Source organism: Hypomesus nipponensis, chromosome 24 (assembly GCF_054491055.1).
Source record: "Hypomesus nipponensis isolate SF chromosome 24, ASM5449105v1, whole genome shotgun sequence".
NCBI lineage: Eukaryota > Metazoa > Chordata > Actinopteri > Osmeriformes > Osmeridae > Hypomesus > Hypomesus nipponensis.
In genome coordinates, this window is record NC_140384.1 from 7,787,342 (window position 1) to 7,806,696 (window position 19,355).

The following is a 19,355-nucleotide window of genomic DNA, read 5'->3' on the forward strand; positions in this document are numbered from 1 at the left end:
AAAAAAAGGTTTTGCCAAGGAACCGCATTCAACTAATAAATCAGAACGTTGTTTTCTCAGTTAAAAACATTTTTTACAGGAGACCCATCTAGTGCACAACATGGATATTAAACAGTGTTTCTTTGAATTATTTGAACCGTCTTTGAAACGTATGATTTTGAATGCACCCCAAGTAATCAGCACGTGTACGCATTACGTTTCCATGGCTACGTCATGTCGTTAGGGGATTCGACTCCGCCATATTGTAGGAAATCCGTCTGTGCCCTGTCAGATTACCGTTTAATCCAAAGGGGATACAGACGCTCCTGTCTATTACAACTGGAAAGGGGCTTGATAACCACCTAATCTGCAAGGAAACGCAGGTTTGATAGATATCAGTTATAATGCATTAATAAAGTTAGACCAGATAAAATTGAAAATGAGTCTAACGTGAGCTTTCATTTGGTTTGGTGATTTGTCAAGAACACATTTTGTTTATGCTAGCAAAGTAGCTGGAGAGCTCGTCCTTGCTAATGTGCGCTATTTTGCCAACTCTTAAAAAGTGCGAAATCGGAGAATGCAACACTTTTGCAACAAATCTGAATACATGTTTTATATTTTCGCGTAATTAGCTAGATACAACCTTGATTTGTAACTTTTTTTTTTATTGGATAGGTCTTAAATTGTATTCTAACCTTTGCACCACCCTGCGCGCTAGCTAGTTAGCTAACGTCTCCCAAATCTGCACTATTCCTGCTTGGATCGGACAGAAGAAAAATCCCCAGCCGCAAAACGCGTCAAAACGGAGTAGCTGACGTTAGGCTGCTGGTGTGCCAGCCAGTTAACTAGCTAGCAAGCAAAGCTAGTTTATCATACTTGGACCTGAGTGTTAATTCCAGGAAACCAACATGTCTGGAAAAGATAAAGACAAAGACAAAGAAAAAGAAAAGCAATCCACCACCGAACGGCTCATAAAAGGTGAGTAAACCATACGTTATCTAGCTAGCAATCCAAATCAGGAAGACATTACCTACGTATTGTATTAGTTAAAGATCGACACTTTGTTGTCATGCAACAGGTCTTTTAACGTTGTTAATTTGGATTACTGCAATTTAGTAAACATCGTTTGGCTGCTCTGGTGGCTGATTGAGATTTGATATTATTAACGGTATTTTGCAGGGGCTATAACATCCTAGCTGGAAATCTTCCAACTCAAATGTGTTGTTGTCCAAAAGGACTGTGATGGAGGATATATCAGCCTGTGCGTCAGGGGTGAAGTGTTGACAGCCATAGACTAGCATTCCAAAGAACGTGAACATTTTTAGGGCAGGACAAACATAAAGTATTATGTTTCTCAATACCAGAGGTGTACCAGAGGTGTATCAGAGGCAGTTTCAAGCCCTTGTCTCTGAATCCTCTGGTCAGAGCTCTCCTGACTCCAAGCATAGAGGCACGCACATTGTGGTCCAGGACGGATGATAACAGTGCACATCCCATCAAATCTATTCTAGTTAGAGTGTGATATGTTCTCCTATTTATTCCTCTAGAGGTTTAATATAAGAAATTTGCAATAAGCTGTCACCACTGTCGGTTCCCATGGGCTTGTTTGGTCAGGAGCTAGTCTGTGACATTTTTGCAGCCTATTTTCAGGAACAAGCTGACTGTGAGAGGTCTGCAGTTGCTGTGATTCGGCTGACAAGGTGGATTCCTGCACTCCGCTGTTATAGTCTCTTGGACAGACCAGACCTCATTAGCAACTGCCCTGTACTCTGCCTGGACAGGACACTGTCGCCAAGGCCAAGCAAGCCTCCACTAGCTCCCCAGGGAGCCCCCTGTGCCAGCCCAGCATTCTGCCAGCCTGTTAGGGGGAGCTCTCCCCGGGCCGGGAGCAGGAAAAGCCCTGGCAGGGGGGATAGGAATGCTGAGAGTGTATGCGCCAGTAGGGAGAGGGTTAGTTAATTGCGGAAAGAATCCTCAGCGATGTGCCCAAGCTTCACGGCGGGCAGGCGAGAGAGAAGGATGGGAGGGGGGGGGGGGAGGGAGAGCTTCTTTTGTAGCCAACGTGGAACAATATGAGAGGTTTAAAAAACGATTTGACAGACTTTCTCTGTACCTGAGCCAGAAAGGTAGCATAGGTGAGGTTGAGGGCCCAGCTGGACTGCACTTGGCTGTCCGCGTGGCTTGTCACTGGCCGCTAGAGATAGGCGTTTTTAAACGCCATGAGTAATAGTCAAAATGAATTAGAACAATTGAGAATCAACCCGACCACACAATCTTTCCTGCTTCTTTTGTTCAAATCTAACCAAGCTCCATCCTGTGGCTCGATTCTGTAATTAATACCCCTTTGTGCTGCTTTTGATTGAAATATTGAATCCTAATCTATAACCGGCTCGTCATTATGAATAGACTAGATAGATGCCGTCTTTGTTTTCCAGTGTGTTTGTTGTCATGCCAGTGTGGCTAAGATGGAGTGCTGCATTGGGCCAACACTCATGGTCATTCAGCAAGGGGCATCCAATGTTTCATGCTAATTAAAAACTAGCCTATATTATTTGAAGTGGATGTTTCATCATGATTAATAGGGCCCATAGGTGTTCTTGGCCCCTTTTCATCTGAGAACACTCTGCTTGGCCTTATTAACCGTTTAGTGGTTTGTTATTGGATGGGGCAGGAGGCTGTCGTTTGGAGTTCTTAGATCCGCTTTGTAATTTGGATTCGAAACCAGAGGGGGTGAATTTCTCTGTCACTCTGCTGAGTGTTGCCATGACACCTCCGACTGGGGGGGATGTGATGATATGATGGCATGACACCAGCCTCATGTTCCTCCACTGATTCACATCCTGCTTTCTCAACAGTTGTTGGGAGCGTGGAAGCCAGTGCCCCACTGTCCTGTCCTGTTCCCCCCCCCCTGCCCCCCTCTCTCCCTCTCCAGTGTCATATCTGACATATCTGGAACCCTGGGGCCAGAGAAGCCAGCCTCCAGTGTGGCTCCTAAAAAAAACATACTCTGAACCTGGAATCCCCAGCTAATAGAGGCTTTGCCTAATCTCTACTTAACGCTCGTACCCCGGGCTTACAGTTCCTTTCGCAGCCTGCCTCGTAGGTCCAGGAGCGCTTACCGTTTATTTATACCGCACTTGTCAGAGCGTGACAGCTTGTCCTGATCGTAGGGGAGGCCAAGTTGGAGCAAGGCTGCAGGAGATGACCCCCCCCCCCCCCTTGCAGGTCAGTGCTTGTTGGAACCCACATCAGCCTCTCTAACCTACTCCCCAACTCACCACCATCACCCCCTCGACCTGCACACCGGCGCAGGCATGGGATGTTTGCAAACGAAAACCGTGGTTCTTTAAAAGGCTATCTAGCTTTGTTGCTGTTCCATTGGAAGCCAGTCAAAGATGCACGGTCATCCAGGCTTTCACAGTGTAAACAGTTCTCCTACCCCCTCCCCCCACCACCACCACCATCTCCCTAAACCATCAACACCTTTCTTGGTCCTCCTCACATGTGCTCTACACATTCTGGCCACAGGCGTGGTTGCTACCAAGAACCCAGCTGATAATCAAGGGAAAGGTCTTTGAGTAGTGTTGTTCTACCACACGCTGTCTGCTGATGATTTGGCAGATCAGCAGCTATCATTAGCTACTCAAAACTCGTTGTTCCCCAATGATAATCTCAGACTAGAAGCAACGCATTAATCCCATCCACAGGCTGCAGATTCGTTGGTGAGAGTTTAAGGGTCAGGCCCAGGAAGCATATCTTCCTTGCATCTCCCGTGTCAGAAGCAAACTTGTCAACAGTGAAGTTTGCGAGCTGCTTTGGCTATCTGCTGCTTGAATTTATTCAGAGGACACCAGTCAGACCATGGGTTGACAGCTCACTACAGTGTCCAGCACTGGAACTTTCCATCTGAACACGGCGTGGCTCTTTTCACCTGTCGTACACGGCTTCGTCCAGCTGTCTGGCGATATGTCCAGAGCGTGGGGTGATGCTTGAGCCGGGCTAATCTTCGCTCCACATCTCCGTGGATTTGCATCAGAACACTGTCTCCTTGTTTTAATAAATGGAGATTGTCGCCCGCGTTCTCATCTCAGTTCGTTTGTCCGCCCGGTTCTTTAGATGAAATCTGACTCTAGATTGAATTGAATGAATAATTTGTTGTTGACTACAGTGGGGAGTTTTGTTGTCAGTTATTTTCGAAGTCAAGATTCATGTTTAACTCAAAATGATCAACGGCCAGGTGATTGTTCTGTTCTATTGGGTACAATGACATTTAGCTTTTCTGCTCTTTTGGATTCTCCTGCAAGGGATTGTGGGGCTGTGGGGGAGATTACCAAGGGGTTCAAGTGAGGTGAAGGATTTTTGCTTGTGTCTTAAGAGACCGCGAATGACACTTTCACAGCTTAGGTTATGCCCTCCTCCCCCTGTGACCTGAACCCCAGCCATACAAATGGAATATCATGATCTGGATGTGTTCTGGTGGGAGATGCAGCAAGCGTAGTGATGACTCGAGACCCTGGTAGCCCACTGTCTGTCACAATCACAAACCACAGCCAGACACACCGCCTAGCCGTTCATCCTAAACTGTTTCGCTTGATCTACTTGGCTTAGATATGGAGTAGCTTGTGTACAGTACTGTAACAGTTGAAATACCGCCTGCTAGTTTAAAGTACAACCTAATTATCCTGTCTCAGTGTTGACATAACAACGACGTGCTTTAGGCGGCTATCAGTCGAACCTTCTTGAACATAAGTCAAGAGGCACAATACCCCACTGGGCCTTGGAGTTGACCGGTTGTCCCCCCTGTAACCCCCCCCCCAGCCGTGCCCTACCCCCCACAGCAGCGCCTGACGGTCAAGGAGCTGTTCGAGGACGGCAAACCCAACCCAGAGCTGCTCCGCACTCACCTGGTGAAGGAGGGCCGTCTGGAGGAGGAGCTGGCTCTGCGCATCATCAACGACGGCGCCAACATCCTCCGCCAGGAAAAGTGCATGCTGGAGGTGGAGGCACCCATCACAGGTAGGACTGTCTCCAGTGCCCATCACAGGTAGGACTGTCTCCAGTGCCCATCACAGGTAGGACTGTCTCCAGTGCCCATCACAGGTGGGACTGTCTCCAGTGCCCATCACAGGTGGGACTGTCTCCAGTGCCCATCACAGGTAGGACTGTCTCCAGTGCCCATCACAGGTAGGACTGTCTCCAGTGCCCATCACAGGTAGGACTGTCTCTAGTGCCCATCACAGGTAGGACTGTCTCCAGTGCCCATCACAGGTGGGACTGTCTCCAGAGCCCATCACAGGTGGGACTGTCTCCAGTGCCCATCACAGGTAGGACTGTCTCCAGAGCCCATCACAGGTAGGACTGTCTCCAGAGCCCATCACAGGTGGGACTGTCTCCAGTGCCCATCACAGGTGGGACTGTCTCCAGTGCCCATCACAGGTAGGAATGGTGGGGATTTGAAGCCACAGGCTTGTGAGTGGCTAGCCCTGCAGGAGCCATACGCCGTGTGGATGAAGGCAAGCTGTCCTCCTCCATACATGCTGAGCAAGGCTGTCTTCCTCCTGTCCTCCTCTGGAAGTCAGGAGATGGTGTCATGGAGCCCCGTTCCCAGCCCTGCGGGCCCAGAGTAAACACTGCCCAGCCTGGGCACTCTTCCATGACACCGCTGTTTGATTCCACTGACAAGTGGTGGATGGAGCCTTCTCCTTTCGCCAGGCTAGGGGCTAGGAATCCCAAGCTTCTCTGTCTCTCTTTGTCTCTCTCTCTCTGCCTCTGTCTCTCTCTGTCTGTGTCTCCCTCTCTCTCTCTGTATCTCTCTCTGTCTGTGTCTCCCTCTTTCTCTCTGTATCTCTCTCTGTATCTCTTTCTGTCTGTGTCTCTCTCTCTCTCTCTCTCTCTCTCTCTCTCTCTCTCTCTCTCTCTCTCTGTGTCTCACTCTCTCTCTTTCTCTTAGCTGTCCTCAGTTTAGACCAGTCCCCTGCGGGGTCACCTCCATTCCTCTCCTCCTCGTCCAACTTCACCTCCCTCTCTCTGTCTTTCTCCCCCCCGGTCAGTGTGCGGCGACGTCCACGGCCAGTTCTTCGACCTCATGAAGCTGTTTGAGGTGGGAGGCTCGCCCAGCAACACGCGCTACCTCTTCCTGGGAGACTACGTCGACCGGGGCTACTTCAGCATCGAGGTGAGCCTAAAGCCCCCCCAACCACCACCCCCTCTCCCTGGCCCCTGGCCCTGAGGGAGGGCACCGTACGCACAGGAACATGTCATTAAACACGACAGGCCCAGTCCAGCTCGGTGAAACGCACACATCCTGCTGTTCAGTCCACCACAAGCTCTTCCTGGAACCTCCCATATAGCTCCCCAGTTTGAACCTGTGTAGTGTTGACTTGAGTGTGGGTTGCTGATTCTAGCAGCTGCACACAGCTATACACAGCAAGGATTGTGTGTGTGTGTGTGTGTGTGTGAGTGTGTGCTGGATCGGTGTGTCATGTTTAATTAGCCATTCCCTTATTTACTGAGCTCTCTGGGACACTGGCCTCTCAGATGGCATTATGTCACATTGACAACTGGCTTATGGCCTCGTGAAATCAGTTATGACATCATTCATAGCTTAATATCAGGCATTGACACGATCTACTGCTTGTCTCTCCTAGGTAAAGCGTGACGAACCATAAATCAGGAGTCAACAGTGTGTCTATAGTTAGTGTCATGTAGGATGTAGGCTGGCTTGGCTGGGGTGTCTGTGGGTCCTTCTCAGGCAGACAGACTTGTTCGCTATGCCGGAGGAAGGCCCGGGGCCCCCCTGCATGGCCTCCTCTCACTGAACCATCTGTCTCTGTGTGGAATCACTGCTGCCCCAGAAATACTCCATTGCCGCTGTTGGTTTACATAAAGCGTGCTCCAATGTAAGGGTCGGGAGAGTGAGAGATAGTAAATTGCTCATTTGACTGTAATTGTTCCTACAGTTGTTTCAGATTGCTGGCACTGTCGTCAGCACCAGACTGGCTCTGGATGGTTTGCCATCACAGTGACCGGTTTGGTTATCATGGTTACTGAATAATGTAGGATATTAGCAAGTTGGAGATGGGAGCGACGACACTGCTTGGGCCCAAGGACCATTGTTATGGAAAGTGGATGCGAGGATTTCAATATTGCACAAATCTGCCGATGATTTTTACAAATGTTTTTCTTTTTCCTGCATCCTATTATCAAGCCGGCTGTTGTTCCTGAACCAACATGGATTTGTTTTCAGCAAAACCCACAATCCCTGTGTCCTTAATGTCCCTGGTGAACCCCGGGCTGCTGGGGGGCAGGATTTGGATAGGCATCGATCGGTCTGTGGACAAGGGTGGGGGGAGGGGGGGGATTGTCTTTTGATGGGTGCACATGTGAGCATGGTGAAATGTCACAGATGAAAAGTGTGTGAGTGAAAGAGCATAGGGAATGACTGACCGAGTGAAGCCGGCCCACCTTGGGGAGCCTTCGGGGCCGCTGTGGGGGCCCGGGGCTATTCTGGGAGGGACACTGTTCACCCGGCGCCCAGGACGCGTCTGAGGCCTTAGCCCTCACTCTGTACCGCCAGCTCAAGAACACGGAGGGCTTTGTAGTCACGCCAAAAGAGGAACACTGGGAAATGGAACTCAACGATGTGGTTACCTTGGTAACAGAAAGATTGACTTTACCCACTCAGAGTTAAGCGTTAGGGTTTCAGACCGCCTATTGGCTGGGAGGGGGTTCTAAAAAAATAAAAAAACACTGCAAAGTGTGAGAAATACAGAATACAGGAGAGGACTCTCACCTGTGGCTACCCCCCCCCCCCCCCGACACAGCTGACCTGGGGTGTGTGTGTGGCCTGGTGTGTGTGTGTGTGTGTGGCCTGGTGTGTGTGTGGCCTGGCGGGGAAGCTCTTACGCCGGACACACAAAGCTCTGCGCTGTTCCTTTTGTCTGACTCCCCCGCTTTAGCCTCTACGCCAGGCGCCTGGCTAGGAGGGAGACGAGAGGAGACGAGAGGAAGGTAGGGTTCTCATTAAACCCACAGTCAGCCTGGGGCTCTCGTCCCCCTCCTCAGCTCTTCCACCTTCCACCCCCCCACGCTCAGAAGAGCCCCCCCCCCCCCCCTCCCCCCACCCCCGTGTTAACTTCCCGTGCTCAATGCATCATCGTATGAGTCTGGGATTAGGATTACGTCAAGGGTGTCCCCCTCCCCTCTTAGCTCTGGCCGTCATTAGGATGCACACCTGCTTGCCTTGGTTTTCCCTGGCGTCCTGTGGTCATGCCCCAGACCCAGGGCCGGGGCTGATGCATGCTAATGTTGCACAGCGGCAGGGGAGAGCCAAGTGGTCCCTAATGAGGGCTGGGACAGGAAGCAAGGTCGTTTGGATTGTAAATGCCCGCCCGCTTTCCAGACCGTCGTCGCACGTTAAATGCGGCCCGGAGCTTCATCTGCGCCCAGCTTCAAAGACTCGGAGGATAAATTATGTTTTTTTTTTTCTTTTTCATTTGAATGTAGTGCTTTTTCTAATTATGCTCCTTTTGTTAGGTGAGCGAGGGGGGCCAGCTGGGTGAGGGGATTGCGGTTGCTTTTCAGATGAGATCAGTTTCAATGTTCTGTTTTATATTGACATTTGGGCAAACGCAGGCCTTTTTCTTTTGTTTTAGAGGTAAAAAAACGAATTATCTGCCACCTGGTTCACCCATAGCAACCTACCTTCTTCTCCTCTCTGAGAGACCTGGGATCTTTTGCATATCTTATCAGTGTGAATGTCACTTTTGTCTACCCAGCTCTCTCTCTCGCTCTCATCTCTCTTTAACTATCTCCCTCCATCTCTCTCTCCATCGCTCTCCCTCCTTCTCCAACTTTTTCCATCTCTCTCTCGCTCTCTCTCCACCTCCATCTCACTCTCTCTCCACCTCCCTCCATCTCCCTAACGCTCTCTCCACCCCCATCTCTCTCACTCTCTCTCCCCCTCCCTCCATCGCTCTCTCCACCTCCCTCCATCTCTCTCCCTCCCAGTGTGTGCTGTACCTCTGGTCGTTGAAGATCAACCACCCGACCACGCTGTTTCTCCTCCGAGGGAACCACGAGTGCCGGCACCTGACGGAGTACTTCACCTTCAAACAGGAATGTAAGTCCTCCAGTCCCCCAGTTCTTCAGTCCCCAGTCCTCCAGGTCTCCTAGTCCCCCGTCCTCCTAGTCCTCCCCCAGTTCTCCAGTCCCCCAGTCCTCACAGTTCTCCAGTCCCCCAGTCCTCCCTCAGTTCTTCATTCCTCCAGTCCTCCCAGTCCTCCAGGTCTCCTAGTCCCCCGTCCTCCTAGTCCTCCCCCAGTTCTCCAGTCCCCCAGTCCTCACAGTTCTCCAGTCCCCCAGTCCTCCCTCAGTTCTTCATTCCTCCAGTCCTCCCAGTCCTCCAGGTCTCCTAGTCCCCCGTTCTCCTAGTCCTCCCCCAGTTCTCCAGTCCCCCAGTCCTCACAGTTCTCCAGTCCCCCAGTCCTCCCTCAGTTCTTCATTCCTCCAGTCCTCCCAGTCCTCCAGGTCTCCTAGTCCCCCGTTCTCCTAGTCCTCCCCCAGTTCTCCAGTCCCCCAGTCCTCACAGTTCTCCCAGTCCTCCCAGTCCTCCCTCAGTTCTTCATTCCTCCAGTCCTCCCAGTCCTCCAGGTCTCCTAGTCCCCCGTCCTCCTAGTCCTCCCCCAGTTCTCCAGTCCCCCAGTCCTCACAGTTCTCCAGTCCCCCAGTCCTCCCTCAGTTCTTCATTCCTCCAGTCCTCCCAGTCCTCCAGGTCTCCTAGTCCCCCGTTCTCCTAGTCCTCCCCCAGTTCTCCAGTCCCCCAGTCCTCACAGTTCTCCAGTCCCCCAGTCCTCCCTCAGTTCTTCATTCCTCCAGTCCTCCCAGTCCTCCAGGTCTCCTAGTCCCCCGTTCTCCTAGTCCTCCCCCAGTTCTCCAGTCCCCCAGTCCTCACAGTTCTCCAGTCCCCCAGTCCTCCCTCAGTTCTTCATTCCTCCAGTCCTCCCAGTCCTCCAGTCTTCCAGTCCCGCCAGCGAGGCCAGCCCTGGCCTGATACAACCCGTGCTCCCAGCTGTGGAAGGGGCACATTGACCTGGCCAAGCCGGGCTTATTCCATCACGCAGCCTCATTTGATAGGACACAGGCAACGGGTATATGATATATCAGTGCACAAGCAGGGGGGGTTCCCCCCTCGCCCCACTGCTCCTAGATAGATGAGTCTTGGCAGATGTGCTGCCTTCGCCCCATTGAAAGAGAGCCCTGCTAGCGCCCGCTGCAGTGTCTCCCAGCTCCGCAGGCCTGCCAGCACACGTGTCATCAGTGGCTGCAGCCATGCGTGCAGACCAGACCTTCTCTCATGTAGCAGACAGGGAGCGGTCGTGGCATGGAGGGCATCCAGGCATGCTGTTGATGTTTTTCAGGCAGTTACACACAGTCATCGAGGTGAAACGTGTTGTCTGTTGCTGTTTGTGTCTGCGTGTGTAGTGTTTGTGTGTGTTTGTGTGTGTTGTTTGTGTGTGTGTTTGTGTGTGTGTGTGTGTTGTGTGTGTCTCTGATGGCGCACAGGGAGTTCAGACAGTATGTGGCACAGGTGTGGAGACATTAGTATGCAAAAGCATCCAGAGACAAAACACTTTAGCAGACAGAAGAAAGACGTCTCGGTTTTCATAAATAAACTCCCAAACTGCCATCCTCATATCCCGTGAAAGATGCTTCACTCTAATTGGATTATAATGAGAGCGCTCATTAGCATGTACTTAAACTAATTGGGCGGAGGCAGGGGAGGGTGTGTGAAACAGGAGGCCTGGCGGATGCACCTCCTTCAGGATGAAAGACAACAATAAAAATAGAACGCGTCTCCCGTTCTAGAATCCCGTCCTCTCGCCCGCGCTCTGCGTGGGTCCTTCGGTTCTGCTCAGGAACCAGGACGTTGTCGTGTAGCTTTCCTCAGGTGACTGAGAGAGGCTCTCTGCGGCCTGGCCCAGCTACACAATGTGCTCCTCGGCCTGGAGACCGTGAAGAAGGCCTCTTAAGCTTCTGTTTTTGTTTTGGGTCAGATGAGTTTGGGTGTTTGGCATCAGTGATGGCATGATGGCTGAGGTGATAAGTAGACTGCTGGAGAGACCTGTTTGTGACTGGAGGGGGGGGGGGGGGGATTTGGACCATATCAGGAAGTCTGAGTTACATACACACAGATTGCTGGGATAATGGTCAAGGCCAGACTAACAACTGTCTCCTCAGACTGTCTCCCTTCAGCTCGGATGGTTAAGACCACGGCTCAGGTCCCAGGAATGTCCAGGACCGGGCTGGACAGTCAGGTTGTCTGTTCAACACACCAGGCTAGTGGCCTGTGTCCAGCCCTCCACCTTCTGAATCCGAGTCCGTCTGTGCAGTTAATCAGCAGCAGAGCTCTGATGACATCACCAAGCGTCGTAAGCGCCGTTTCCCTCCTCTCCTTATAAGGAGCTCCTTTCCTCTCTGCCCGTGTAATCTGACCTGGGGCCTGTTGTGTCGCACCAACGCCTCATAAGCTGTCAGTCACTCATTAGTCAACAGGCTCAATCAGGGCCTGTACCACAACAACGGCTGCAGCGTTGTCCTGCAAACAGCAAGACACACGTTGTCATACCACCGGCCTGGTCTGGAACAGCTGGGCTGAAGTGTTGTCCATGTGTGTGTGTGTGTGCTGCAGGTAAGATCAAGTACTCGGAGCGTGTCTATGACGCCTGCATGGAGGCCTTCGACTGCCTGCCCCTCGCCGCCCTGCTCAACCAGCAGTTCCTGTGCGTACACGGAGGGCTCTCTCCAGAAATCAACTGCCTAGACGACATTAGGAAAGTAAGTTGCTGGCCTCGAAAAAAATAAATACAATGAAATTGCTATCGATCCAAGCCAAGATAGCACAACACAGTGCTAAACTGTACATAGTACAATAACATAACATGAAGTAAACACATCCAAAACGAATATATTTGTACTTGTTTTGAATTGAGCGATCCCTAGTTGTAGGTGTCTTAGGTGTAGCTGAGCCGTGTGTGATGGCCCTGCCTGTGTGGTTTTGTCCTCCCCAGTTAGACAGGTTTAAGGAGCCGCCCGCCTTCGGGCCCATGTGTGACCTGATCTGGGCCGACCCAGGGGAAGACTACGGCAGCGAGAAGTCTGCGGAACACTTCAACCACAACTCCGTGCGGGGCTGTTCCTACTTCTTCAGGTGATGCGCCTCACTTCCTCCAGCTGCCCTCTGTTCTGCAGCTTCAGACGGCTGGGTTCACAGTCTACATGGCCCCCAAGGAGTCAGGGCTAGGTCTATGGTTTGGAGTAGATAAACCTCGTTAGCTTGGTTCCCTGTCCCGCCTGGCAATACTTTCTCCACGTACACCTAGACGTTCCAGATCGGGAGGTTAATGGGTGCATTAACTGAATACAGGTGGCCTTTGGTAATTGCCAGAGCAGCTTGTTTGGGAAGGTGGACGAGGGGGTCGTAGAAAGCCCACTAAAAGCTCTCCACCTCAGCACCCGGTGGCCTGCAGCCTCTCTGGAGACCTCCTAAATACCCCACTGCCGGCCTCTGGCCTGGCTGCATCATTAGAGACCGTCTCGGAGGCCAGGAGCCAGACACAGCTATTAAAACTGTATTTCCATAAGCGAGGAACAGCCAGAGAATAACATTAATGACCACATGCTGTTCCTCCCCCCTCCCCCGATTTGATTCTTGGTTGGGTCTCTGGTTCTGGGGGTTGCCAGGTTGGAGTCTGGGAGATCTCAAATCAGTGCCGAGCTTTAGCCTGTACTGGAACCTTTGCTGGCTGTTCTGACTGGTTGATGTCTCCCTCTCTTGCAGTTACCCGGCAGTATGTGACTTTCTGATAAATAATAATTTGTTGTCGGTAATACGAGCACACGAAGCACAGGACGCTGGGTAAGAGAGTTCTTCTTCTGAGTAATTCAAATAGGAACAAATGGAATGGAACATGCTGTTTGTCCTTTTAATTGTTGTATCACTGTCGTGTGTGTGTGTGTGTGTTTGTTTTCAAATCCCAGGTATCGGATGTACAGAAAAAGCCAGACCACAGGCTTCCCGTCATTAATCACAATCTTCTCAGCACCAAATTACCTAGACGTGTACAATAACAAAGGTGTGTTGACGCTCTCTTTGAAACTCGCCGTTTTGTGCCACCGCTGTCGTTCCCCGGCTGTCCGGGAGGTCACCTGACCCCGCTCCTGTTTCCTGTTTTTCTCTCCCATCCAGCGGCCGTGTTGAAGTACGAGAACAACGTGATGAACATCCGACAGTTCAACTGCTCCCCTCACCCCTACTGGCTGCCCAACTTCATGGACGTGTTCACCTGGTCTCTGCCCTTCGTCGGAGAGAAAGGTGAAAAGAGGATGGGTCATCGGGGATGGGGCGGGGGGACGGGACTGTAGGGGAGGGGGGTGTCACGGTCATCGTTAGAGCAGGGTGGTGAGACGCAGACCTTTCACCCTGGCCTCGTCTCCCCGCAGTGACGGAGATGCTGGTGAACGTGCTGAACATCTGCTCCGACGACGAGCTCATGTCGGAAGGAGATGACCTTTGTGAAGGTGAGCGTCTCAAGGTCGACCTCGCCATGACACGGAGCGTGGCTGCCCGTTTGCTCCTGGCGCCCACGTGCCGACAAGCACACGAGCAAGCCCACACACACACACACACACACACACACACGTACATCAGCCCTCAGAGGAGTTGCACGGTAAGCCAAAGGCTCTAGTTTTCATTTGAACTGATTTATAGGCAGCGTCTCGCTTATAACAGCATCTCACACGCGTCTGGAGTTCATCAAGTAGATCTCAGGAGCCCCCCTTTCTCTATCTCTCTCTCTCTCTCTCTCTCTCTCTCTGTCTCTCTGTCTCTCTGTCTCTCCGTCTCTCTCTCTGTCTCTCTCTCTCTGTCTCTCTCTCTGTCTCTCTCTCTGTCTCTCTCTCTGTCTCTCTCTCTGTCTCTCTGTCTCTCTGTCTCTCTCTCCTTCTCTCTGTCTCTCTCTCTCTGTCTCTCTGTCTCTCTCTCCTTCTCTCTCCCTCTCTCTCTGTCTCTCTCCCCTCTCTCTGTCTCTCTCTCCTCCTCCTCGTCTTCTCTTCCTCCACCCCCCCCCCCCTTCTCTTTTTCTCTCTGTGATCACACTCTCTCTCTGTCTTTTGCACTTCTCCCTGTCCTCTCTCACTGCTTTCTAAAACGCACCCTTGTCTAAACAGACTGTGTTCTGGGCTGGCAGGCTGGTGGAGAGGGGATGGGGTCTGACTGTGTTCTGGGTTTGCAGGCTGGTGGAGAGGGGATGGGGTCTGACTGTGTTCTGGGCTGGCAGGCTGGTGGAGAGGGGATGGGGTCTGACTGTGTTCTGGGCTGGCAGGCTGGTGGAGAGGGGATGGGGTCTGACTGTGTTCTGGGTTTGCAGGTGGGGTCCCGGCCGTGCGCAAAGAGGTGATCAGGAACAAGATCCGAGCCATCGGGAAGATGGCCAGGGTGTTCTCAGTCCTCAGGTCAGACTCCCCGCTGCTCTGGGTCACTTGTGTATGGCTTTATACATACCATTGCTCTGCACACACACACACACACACACACACACACATATATATATATATATACCAGATCACTAAACATGCCAGACAGAAGAAGGGTGTTTATGAGACTGAGGGAAGCCAGGGAGAGGGCAGAACGTGTGTTGTTGTGTGTGACAACACCCCGGGCCTGCTGCCGGAGGATTAAGGAGCTGACAGCAGTGAGTCATGGTGCAGAGAGAGAGAGAGACAAACAGAGAGAGAGAGAGAGAGACAAACACAGAGAGAGAGAGAGAGACACAGAGAGAGAGAGAGAGAGAGAGAGAGAGAGAGAGGGAGAGGGAGAGAGAGAGAGACAAACACAGAGAGAGACACAGAGAGACAGAGAGAGAGAGAGAGAGAGAGAGAGAGAGACAAACAGAGAGAGAGACACAGAGAGACAGAGAGAGAGAGAGAGAGACACAGAGAGAGAGAAGCGGTATCGTAAGAGGATATGCTGCTCCAGATGAGTGAGGCCCAGGTCGACCAGGGAGAGCCGTCTCCCCCGGGGGCTCAGCGACCTCTCATGTCTGTGTGTCGGTGGTCGCGTGTGTCCTCTCCAGGGAGGAGAGTGAGAGTGTCCTGACCCTCAAGGGACTGACGCCCACGGGGACCCTGCCTCTGGGAGTGCTGTCGGGGGGCAAGGACACCATCCAGACTGGTAAGAGAGCACCAGACCCCCCTCCCCCTCTTCTTCTCTCTTCTCCCCCCTCCTCACCCTGCTGTCGCTCTCTCTCTGTCTCTCTCTGTCTCTCTCTCTCTCATGGCTGCTACCCTCTTCATGTGCACCAGGGTGGCCCTTAACACACTTCCACTCCTTCAGTACTAACATCCGTGCCCAGAGCCATCCTCATCCCCAGGAACTCGCCTGTCACAGTCACATCCTCATGGTCACATCCTCATGGTCACATCCTCACGGTCACATCGTCACGGTCACATCATCACGGTCACATCGTCACGGTGACACAAGCAAGTTCACTAATGAGCAGACCCGCGACCTGCCAGTTTTCCCCCCCCTGTCTCGTCGGGCAAGGGGCACAATCTTCTAGAAACCTCCGCGGTTTGCTCAGCGTCTGACCAGCGTGGCAGATGTGCGTGAAGGACGGCCTCGGCCAGGCACGTGACTCAGCAAGCGCCCCCCCAGCTCTCTGGGTTTGGCTCTGTCTCCCCCCCCCCCCCCCCCCCCCCCTCCTGGCTGGTGATATCAGCCGAGCCTCTTCTGGCTAACCCTGTCGACTCAGCGGGGCGTCCCCACCCTTCCCCACCCCCCCCACTACCTCTGGGAGGCCTGGGAAACAGGGCTTCATCCCAGAGCCAACAGAGAGGCTGGGTAATAGGCCACATCATGTATTCATTTAGCCAACGCTTTTATCTGTAGCGATTTACTGGGGATTTGAACCGGTGACCCCTTGATCTACAGGCAGATGCTATTCCACTGAGCAATAGCCAATCTATTGTGCGTCCAGGGTTGATAAAAGAGAATAGCTTGGGCCTGATGTTCCTGAGGGAGAAATTACGAGAGAGAGAAAGGGAGAGAGGTTGAGAGAGACAGGGAGATAGAATGTGAATCTCTCTTGTCAGAAGTGTCCTGGAGGGAGATGTGGGTGGATCAAGTCTGGGGGGTTAGGGGTGGCGGGGGGTTAGAGGAAGGACCAGACGGTCTTTGGGCTGAACCGTAGGCGGGCTGTCCGGCCTGTCACTGAAGTGACCAGAGTCCTGATCTAAAGGTCAGCACCCCCTCCTCCCCCCTCCCCGACACCAAGCGGGAGGACCTGTCAGAGAAGAGGGGCATGCTGGGAGCAGGACTGGTCCGTGGCGGAGGTGTAGGGAAAACTCGTAGCCGAGCAGAACCGCATGACGTGACCTTTACAGAATGCCATTGTCTCTGTCATCTGCACAGGCAGGGCGCACAGAGAACCAGACTGAGCTGGCCTGCAAAAAGAACCAGAGAAAAAAAAACAAAAAAAGGGTTGGCTGGTTTAGGTGCAGCCCTGCTTTTCTTCACCTTCCCTTTGTGATGACATTTAAGAGGAACCTAACTGGGTATGACTGTAAGATAAGCTTATTACATGTACTTAGAGCCAGAACCCAGCCAGGAGATGCCTACTGTTGGCCAGCTACCCAGATCCTATTTTGACAGAGACTCTGTATTCCAGCTTTTCTGCTTCACCCCGTTACAACCCTCATTACATGTGAGCGAAGAGCCTAATGCTGCCACTAATGCTGCCATAGCACCAGAACCTTCCCTCTCTCTCGTCTGTCATCCTAACACGCGCCTCAACCGGGAAACCTTTTAATGAAACCCTGGGGGGAAAAAAACCCATGGGAAATGGAACAAACAGGGGAAAAGGAAAAGGTCCCTTTTTTATAGAGTGGAAGGCAGGTGTACGGTTCCCTGTACATTGTCCAGGAAGATTCATCGCAGTGGACAGAGGCGCCTGCCTGCCTCTGTTGGCTTGTGTGCGGCGTGCCCGTGTGTGGGTGTTTGCGTGTGCGTGCACGCGTCAAATCCCCCCCCTCATCTCCCCACACCTAAGCCCTGTTGACCCCGTCACCCCCCCCCCCCCCCCTGCACCATCCTAGCTCTCATCCAAGCCCCCCTTCTCTCTCCTCGCTCTCTCTCCCACGTAGCAGTAACAGTGTGCATGTTACGGCTAACTCATTCTGTGTTCCTGATCTCTTGCCCGTGTTGTCTGGGACTGTGTCATGTACCGGGGGATTTGCTGTGGTCCTGACTGTGATTTGGGTGGCGTTGACTTCCTGTGGTTGATTTTGACGCCTGGTTTCTCTCTTTTCTCACGACCACTCACGTTAACCTAGCCACCATTGAGGCCGCGGAGGCACAAGGTACGCCAGTGGTCACTTTATGTGTGTGTGTTTGTTGTCTGTGTGTGTTTTAAGTGTGTGTTGTGTCCACCCCCCCCCCCCACACACACACACACACACACACACACACACCCTCTGTGCTGTCTTTTATTCTTTTTCAGTTTTTGTTCAAGGTTCCTTTCATTCCTGTTCTGTTTCACCATGTTTGATTAGAAGTCTTTATCGTGGATTGGTAGTCCAACCACTGTACGTACCACTACCTGGTGCTCTTCACTTTCCTCTTCATTCAGATGAACTTGACCCTGGACACCTGGGTGGGGTGGGAGGTTTGGTGTGGAGGAATGAGTGGTTTCCTTGGGGACCCATCATAGTCTGTTGTTGACAAGCAGCTGGCGGTCACATGGGCGAGAGGTGGCTAGCCTCCACTCCCAGAGAAAAGCCCGCTTAGACTGAGCACAGAGAGGCTTGTGGCCCCGGGCAGCACTCTCTCCCCCTTCCAGGGGTTATTTTCAGAGTCTAATCCTGTTACATTGCTTGGCTGTTGCTGCACTGCCTGCTTGTGTTGACATTGTACTCTTAGTGTAGATATATACTGTCTTGGAGGGCATTTGGGTCACCATTTGGAGTGGTGTGTTTTAATTTGATTTTTTTTACTATATCATTTTATATTTTGCAAGCTTTCCCTTGTGTGTGTGAGAGAAGTGTCTGGTTGATGTTTATATGAGTCTTAAATCCACTTTAATAATAGTCATCTAGGTGTTATTATCGTATTGCTTGTGCTCGTAAAAATCAGTTTGAACAGTCACTTACCGTTTATATCTTTGCCCATGTTCTCTTTGTGGTTGCCATGGCTCTTGGAACTTTAAAAGTAAGTTGACCCTTTCTTGAGAGGTGTTGTGTTGTGCTGTAGCGTGTTCAGTGAATGTGTGGATTCCAGGGACATTCCTGTGCATGTTCCTTAGTCACCCTGCATCTACATGTCAAGCCCACACTGTTCACAGTCTCTGGAAGATTTGACGTGATTTTGATAAACGTGCGCTCAAAGGATGAGTGCCCGATTTGATCAAATCACGTGAAAAAAGTTTGGAGGAAAATTTATATCTGGATATTGTATGTCGTACTCTTCACAGGTTGACCAGCAGATCTCTGTAAAAGTACATAATAAAACGTTTTACCCTAATTATTTCTATCTTTTTTTCTTCCAGCCATTCAAGGTTTCTCTCCAAAGAAGATCCGTAGTTTTGAAGAGGCTCGTGGCCTGGACAGGATCAACGAGAGGATGCCCCCTCGCAAGGACGGCCAGCAGCCCGTCGGAGCCAACGCCCCCAGCAAGAACGGCACAGACGGCTAAGCTCACCCACCCCTCCACCCCCACCCATTCCCCCACCCCTCCACCCAGCCCCCCTCCACCAAGCCGCCCCACCAAGCCCCCCACTCCTCCACCCAGCCCCTCACCCGCCCAGGCCCTCTCACCCACCCAAACCCCATCTCTCTCTCTCTCTCTCTCTCTCTCTCTCTCTCTCTCTCTCTCTCTCTCCTTCACTCCTCCCCTCTCTCGCTCTCTCTGTCTCTCACCCATTGAGACTCTGCCTCCTTCTGGCCTGCAGGGGAACAGCCACAGGAGGACCCCAGCACTGGGAGAACAGTTTCAGCCACCGCAAAGTTCCGACGTGAAGAAATATGAAACGATTTATTTATTAAAAGAATTATATTAGGTAAATATAATAGAGAGAAAAATTACGATTTTTTTGACTGTATAAGTATACCAATGTTATAACTATGAAAACCGTCAGAGAAAACAAGGACATTTTGTAAATGTGAGTTGGTAAATGAGTTAGCTAGTGAAAGACACCTTCTCCAAAAGTTGTAGTACGTTTTTGTTTTCTATCAATGTCTTTTTTTTTGTGCTCGACAAGGAAAAAGTTGTCTTGATACTGTATGCAGGTAAAGTAATCACCCTCATACACATTCAAACAGAGAGA

At 51.7% G+C, this 19,355-nt stretch overlaps 1 protein-coding gene across 2 annotated transcripts; it reads left to right on the top strand.

The window, feature by feature from the left end:
- Positions 1-236: 236 nt before the first annotated feature.
- ppp3cca (protein phosphatase 3, catalytic subunit, gamma isozyme, a) lies at positions 237-18,752 on the top strand. Of its 2 annotated transcripts, XM_084690230.1 has the most exons (15): positions 242-362; positions 655-957; positions 4,798-4,995; positions 6,030-6,154; positions 8,989-9,100; positions 11,669-11,814; positions 12,048-12,187; positions 12,818-12,895; positions 13,018-13,112; positions 13,226-13,351; positions 13,480-13,557; positions 14,406-14,490; positions 15,111-15,208; positions 17,368-17,394; positions 18,579-18,752. In XM_084690230.1, the coding sequence occupies exons 2-15, from the start codon at positions 888-890 to the stop codon at positions 18,722-18,724; spliced, it is 1,524 nt and encodes a 507-aa protein (XP_084546356.1). In that variant the 5' UTR covers positions 242-362; positions 655-887; the 3' UTR covers positions 18,725-18,752. The 2 variants fall into 2 exon arrangements, with proteins under 2 accessions (XP_084546357.1, XP_084546356.1); XM_084690231.1 differs by lacking the exon at positions 17,368-17,394 and having other exon boundaries at positions 237-957.
- The last annotated feature ends 603 nt before the right edge of the window (positions 18,753-19,355 follow it).